This window comes from Sinocyclocheilus anshuiensis, unplaced genomic scaffold (genome assembly GCF_001515605.1).
Source record: "Sinocyclocheilus anshuiensis isolate Anshui unplaced genomic scaffold, SAMN03320099.WGS_v1.1 scaffold990, whole genome shotgun sequence".
NCBI lineage: Eukaryota > Metazoa > Chordata > Actinopteri > Cypriniformes > Cyprinidae > Sinocyclocheilus > Sinocyclocheilus anshuiensis.
Window position 1 is genome coordinate 729,737 of NW_015539926.1, and position 5,873 is coordinate 735,609.

Below are 5,873 nucleotides of genomic sequence, written 5' to 3' on the forward strand. Positions count from 1 at the left end.
TAAAATAGAATAGAAAGTGTTAGAGTTAGAGGGTCAAATAAAGGTGGAACAGATGTGTTTTTAGTCGTTTCGTGAAGATGTTTAAGGACTCAGCTGCTCGGATTGATTTGGGCAGGTCATTCCACGAGGAGGGAACAGTTAATGAAAAAGTCTGTGAAAGTGATTTTGTGCCTCTTTGAGATGGCACAATAATATGCCGTTCGCTTGGAGAATGCAAGCTTCTAGAGGGCACATAAGTCTGAAGTAATGAATTTAGGTAAAGGGGTGCAGAGCCAGTGGTGGTTTTGTAGGCAAACATTAATGCGTTGAATTTTATGCGAGCAGCTATTGGTAGCCAGTGCAAATTGATAAACAGAGGTGTGATGTGCATTCTTTTCGGCTCATTAAAAATTAATCTTGCTGCCGCATTCTTTATTAATTGTAATTATTATTGAATGCGTCCACCACACAAACCACACTACTGTTCAGAAATTTGGGGATGGTCATCATGGGGATGGTTTATTTGCTCAAAATTACAGTAAAATCGTAATATTGAAATATTATTACAATTTAAAAGTATGTATTTTAATATATTTTTTTAAATGTTAATCATTTCTGTGATGGCCAAGCAGAATTTTCAACATCATTACTTCAGTCTTTACTATCACATGATCTATCAGAAATCATACTAATATGCTGATGTGGTGCTTAAAGAATGAATGTACTGCATATAGATATATATGTGTGTGTGTGTGTGTGTGTGTGTGTGTGTGTTTATAGACATTTTAGAATTCTTCAATAAATAAAAAGTTAAAAAACAGCATGTATTTTAAATAGAATTTTATTGTAAAATTATAAATATCATAAACTGTCAATTTTGATCAATTACCAGCATTCTTGCTGCATAAAATAATCATAATAATTTATTTTTTGAAATTAGTGAAATATATATTGTGAAACTACTGGTATTTTCAATTTGTGTGTATATTATTTATATACCCACCCGGTGTCTTTTATGACTCCAGTAGTCTAATGCTGTGTTTTCAAGCGCTCTAGAAACTGTCCTCCTCCCCCTCCAGCTCAATACACTCTCGTCATTATGACCTTCTGCTCTCTGACATTTTTCAGCATGGCATTTACGTTTCCTAGCAAGAGATGAGCTCTACATATCTTTTTTTAAAACTAGTTTTGTTTTAATTCATACTTTATCTTCTCTGTGTCTTTCTTCACTGTTCCATCTGTTTGCTACAACACTACTGTATATTCACTTCTATACTTGCATTTCAGCATTTTAGTGCATTTTGCATGGATTTCGCACATCACTAAATGTAATATATGTACCTTTGTGTGTGTGTGTAGTGATATCCAGGCGCTTCAGAGGAATGTTTCATCAGAACCCACATCTGCAGTGAAGTCGACTCAGTCTAAAGAAGACACTCCATGTGGTAAACCCCCCCTAGACAATGGACAGTATTTGGATATACGAGGGGTCACAGAAACTGACAGCTCCTCGGATGCCAACACTACAAAGACCTCAGCCACTACTGCTACTACTGACTGCACTGAAAGCACCACTACTGCTACACAACCTCACAGCAAACTAAAGTCTCAGAGTCAGCAGGGTAAAACCTCTGTGCAATTTGACCAGCCCAACAGGTGAGAACCTGCGCTTCCTTATTGCAGCGGACACTCTTATGATATAAAAAAGGAGTTGATGAGATGCACAGATACATAAAAAAAATTATATTAGAAGTGAAATCTTAGTGAGCTTTCTATTTAGGCCATATTTTCGGTGTAATAGTCACTCCTAATATGAAAGCTTTGCAAACATTAAGCTGCAAACTAGCCGTCATAGAGCTTTGCTTATTTGAATGGTTGCTGTAGTGTTGCTTTATGGTTTCTGATATGTTTTAATTGGTTGCTAGGGCATTGGTAGGTGGTTGCAAGGGTGGTTACTAGGTGGTTGTATACCATTCCAACACAAAGGAGTCAAATTTCATGTCTCTATGATTTTCTGGTTGGCGTTAGTAAGATTTTTGAAAATATTTTGAATGCTTTTTTAATTAGTTAATATATTTGGTTACACTTTATTTTAAGGTGTCCTTGTTACAGTGTAATTATACATTTAAGTTCTGAATAATATTAATTAACTACATGTACTTACTACTTACTATATGGTTAGGATTAGGTTTAGGGTTACTTGTATGTAATCATGCATAATTTATTGTTATTATAATAGTAAGTACATGTAACGTGTAACAACGAAACCTTAAAATAAAGTGTTACCTTATATTCTATTAAACAAAGAATCCTGAAAAACAAATAATGGTTTCCACAAAAGCGTTAAGCAGCATAGCTGGTTTCAACATTGTCAACCGGGTTATTATAGTTAACTAAAATTAATTGTATAATAAAAATGTGTTATTATTATTATTATTATATTACTATAAAAAAGTAATAATTATTATTTTGATTTCAATTGCTAAAACAACGTTTTTCATTTTAATTTAGTTTAACTTTAACTAAAATAACTAAAACTGAAATAATGAGTTTATCTCAATGATACTACAATTACATTTATTAATAATACAAAGAAAAGTTTCTTGTGCACCAATCGGTATATTAAAATGATTTCTGAAGGATCATGTGACACTGAAGACTGGAGTAATGGCTGCTAAAAATTCAGCTTTGTCAGGAATAAATTACTTGTTTAAAATAAAGTAAAATAGAAACCACTTGTTTTCAATTTGAAAAATATTTAAAAATATTACAGTTTTTTTTCTCTGTTTTTAATCAATTAAATGCAGTCTTGGTGAGCATAAGAGACTTCTTTCAATAGCATGAAAAAATCTAACCAGCCCCAAACTTTTGAACAGTAGTGTACAAGTCTGAAGGATTTTTTTTATTGTTTGTTTTATTGCCTGCCAGATGGAAAATCATAAATTCGAACAAGTCAGCTACTGAAAAGATTAACAGTTAGCGTTGCTCAAGTAAATGATGCCCATTAAAAGTATTTCATATGAGTCATTTAAAGGGATAGTTCACCCAAAAATGAAAATTCTGTCATTAATTACTCACCCTCATGTCGTTCCAAACCTGTAAGACCTTCGTTCATCTTCGGAACACAAATTAAGATATTTTTGATGCATTCTGAGCGCTCTCTGACCCTCCCAAAGACAGCAAGGATCTTTGCATGATCAAGGCTCAGAAATGTAGCAAGGAGATCGTTAAAATAATCCATGTGACATCAGTGGTTCAACCGTAATTTTACGAAGCTAAGAGAATACTTTTTGTGTGCAAAGTAAACAAAAATAACGACTTTATTCAACAATTCATCTCCTCCGTGTCACACTATAGCGCCATTTTGGAGAGTATCACATACGTAAACAACGTATGCTGTTCTTTGTCAGCACCACCGTACGCAGATACGCTGTTTATGTTGTTTTCACTTTGATCTGAACGTAAACAACGTATCCGCGTACATATGTTGCATACGTTGTTTACTTATGTGATACTCTCCAAAATGGCGCTATAGGGTGACGTGGAGGAGACAAATTGTTGAATAAAGTCATTATTTTTGTTTTCTTTGCACACAAAAAGTATTCTTGCAACTTCGTAAAATTATGGTTGAGCCACTGATGTCACATGGATTATTTTAACAATCTCCTTGCTACGTTTCTGAACCTTGATTGTGCAAGATTCCTTGCTGTCTATGGGAGGGTCAGAGAGTGCTTGGAATGAATCAAAAAATCTTAATTTGTGTTCCGAAGATGAACAAGGTCTTACAGGTTTGGAACAACATGAGGGTGAGTAATTAATGACAGAATTTTCTTTTCTTTTCATTTTTGGGTGAACTATCCCTTTAAGAGTCAGTAACCTATTCTCTTTGGATTTTATTTTAGACTGTAAACAATAAGGCAGCCCTCCCATTTTTTTTACATAGCTGTTATGGCACTAGATGGCAGCACTGCATTAAGCACCATTGCAGTCCTCGTCCAAGTCGTACTGCAGTGCTGACTGGCTCCATATATTCCATTCATCATCATTTTGCACATCTGCTCCTGATGGACTTTTACCCCACGAGGCTGATTCAGACAAATGACCCTCTCCTTGTTTTGACTGTTCCTATATTAGCTTTTTGCTCTGTGCTGTGGAAAGCTGGGCTAATATGTAGAGTTATTGGTAACCGGAGGTGGAGGTGGATTGTTAAATCATGTTTTGTTTGCTTGTGCAGAAAGCTGTCTCCGGCCTTCCACCAAGCACTTTTGTCCTTCTGTCGAATGTCTGCTGACAGTAGGCTGGGCTCAGAGGTGAGTGGGATCGGGTAGCATACAGGTACATCAGGCCCGGTTCTTGACAGCCATAGAAGGGTGGGCTGGCAGATATCCTGGGTGGGCATTTTAGTCATCATATAATCATATAGTCTAGAAGATATTTATACTGTAGATATTGCTATATTAACTATATTATATGTACACTGAAAAAAAGCTTTGATGGGCAGCCTAGAATATCATGCATTTTCACAGCAAAATAACCTTTTTTTTCTTTATTGAATAGTAAAAAAAAAAAGCCTTCTTTGTTATCTTTCTCTGGATCATTGTTTCAACACTGGTGATTCTTTTCAACTAACTTTTTTATTTATACCAAACAAGGCCATAATCATGTCTAGAACATTGGAGGGACCAATTGAGACTCAGGGATGAAATCGAGACTTTCATCGCACAAGCTCTTTACTTTCAGTTTTCATTCTTACATTCAGCATTAACAGCAAGCCGTAAGCTTTCAACTGAACTGTATAGCCTACATGCATTTTAGACGCTTATATTATGCTCTTGCCCCGTCCATGCAATGAATGCACGTTATTGAATGAGCAGGATTTTTAGAACATTAAAATTGCTCAGGTAATTTCAGTGGTAGGCTATGATATATACAGGGTTCCCACGCTTCTTGAAAGTACTTGAATTTCAGACATATGGATTCAACGCCTGGAAAGTACTTGAAAACAAACATAGGTCCTTGAAAGTGCTTGAATTAAATTTGAAATAAATTTTGTTTATGGCGCCATTTAAAAATTGTCCTATATGTTCTGTCAAAGACCGAACAAGCGGCACTAATGATTGGGGGTGGAGATGGGGGAGCGCGAAAAAAAAAAACGTGTGTGTTGACGCGCAGCCTAGAGACCTGAGTGGGACAGTTTTCTTAAGCCCGCTCCCACTGAATTTCTGAGCATTACCGCCCACTCCCGCAACGTGTGTCCCGCTCCCGCAAACATTATAATATTGTATATTATTTTCGCACATCAGGAAGCCGCTATCAATATTTACCATGTTATTACAGCATTTAACCACTTTTTATTAATTTGAAAATTGAGAAATTCTTTCTAATTTAAATCTTGAACAAGAACTACAGCAAAAATCAGTTTTATGCATATTTTATCAATATTTTAGAAATTTAATTTGAATATTACCAGTACTGACTTCAATGGATTTCATTAAATTCCTTTGAACACGACTGCTCAAAACGGTCTAAATTTATGAAATCTACACATTCAAAACATTATTACTCTGAAATGTTTAATGTAAATGTTAAGGGTAAGTGAAATGTTAAGTACTGTGAGGTCTTTCATGACACTACATATGCTGGGGTGTGAATTTGATAGGTGCTTGATATAAAATAAATGGTGCTTGAAAAAGTCCTTGAAAGTCCTTGAATCTGGTGTTCATGAAAGAGTGGGAACCCTGTACATATTCATGTAGCCTGTTACAGTGGTTCCCAACCCTGGTCCTGGAGGCACCCCAACACTGCACATCTTGCATATCTCCTTGCTCTGACACACCAATTTCAGGTCTTGGAGTCTCTACTAATGAGCTGATGATCTGAATCAGGTGTGTTTG

At 35.7% G+C, this 5,873-nt stretch overlaps 1 protein-coding gene across 1 annotated transcript in view; it reads left to right on the plus strand.

Moving 5' to 3' along the window:
* Positions 1–5,873, plus strand: part of LOC107686719 (lisH domain and HEAT repeat-containing protein KIAA1468 homolog) — a 48,269-nt gene that overhangs the window by 15,783 nt on the left and 26,613 nt on the right. The window contains exons 9-10 of the mRNA XM_016483824.1: positions 1,339–1,635; positions 4,214–4,289. Of these exons, the coding sequence (XP_016339310.1) occupies positions 1,339–1,635; positions 4,214–4,289 (373 nt within the window). The remainder of the gene's footprint in view (positions 1–1,338; positions 1,636–4,213; positions 4,290–5,873) is intronic.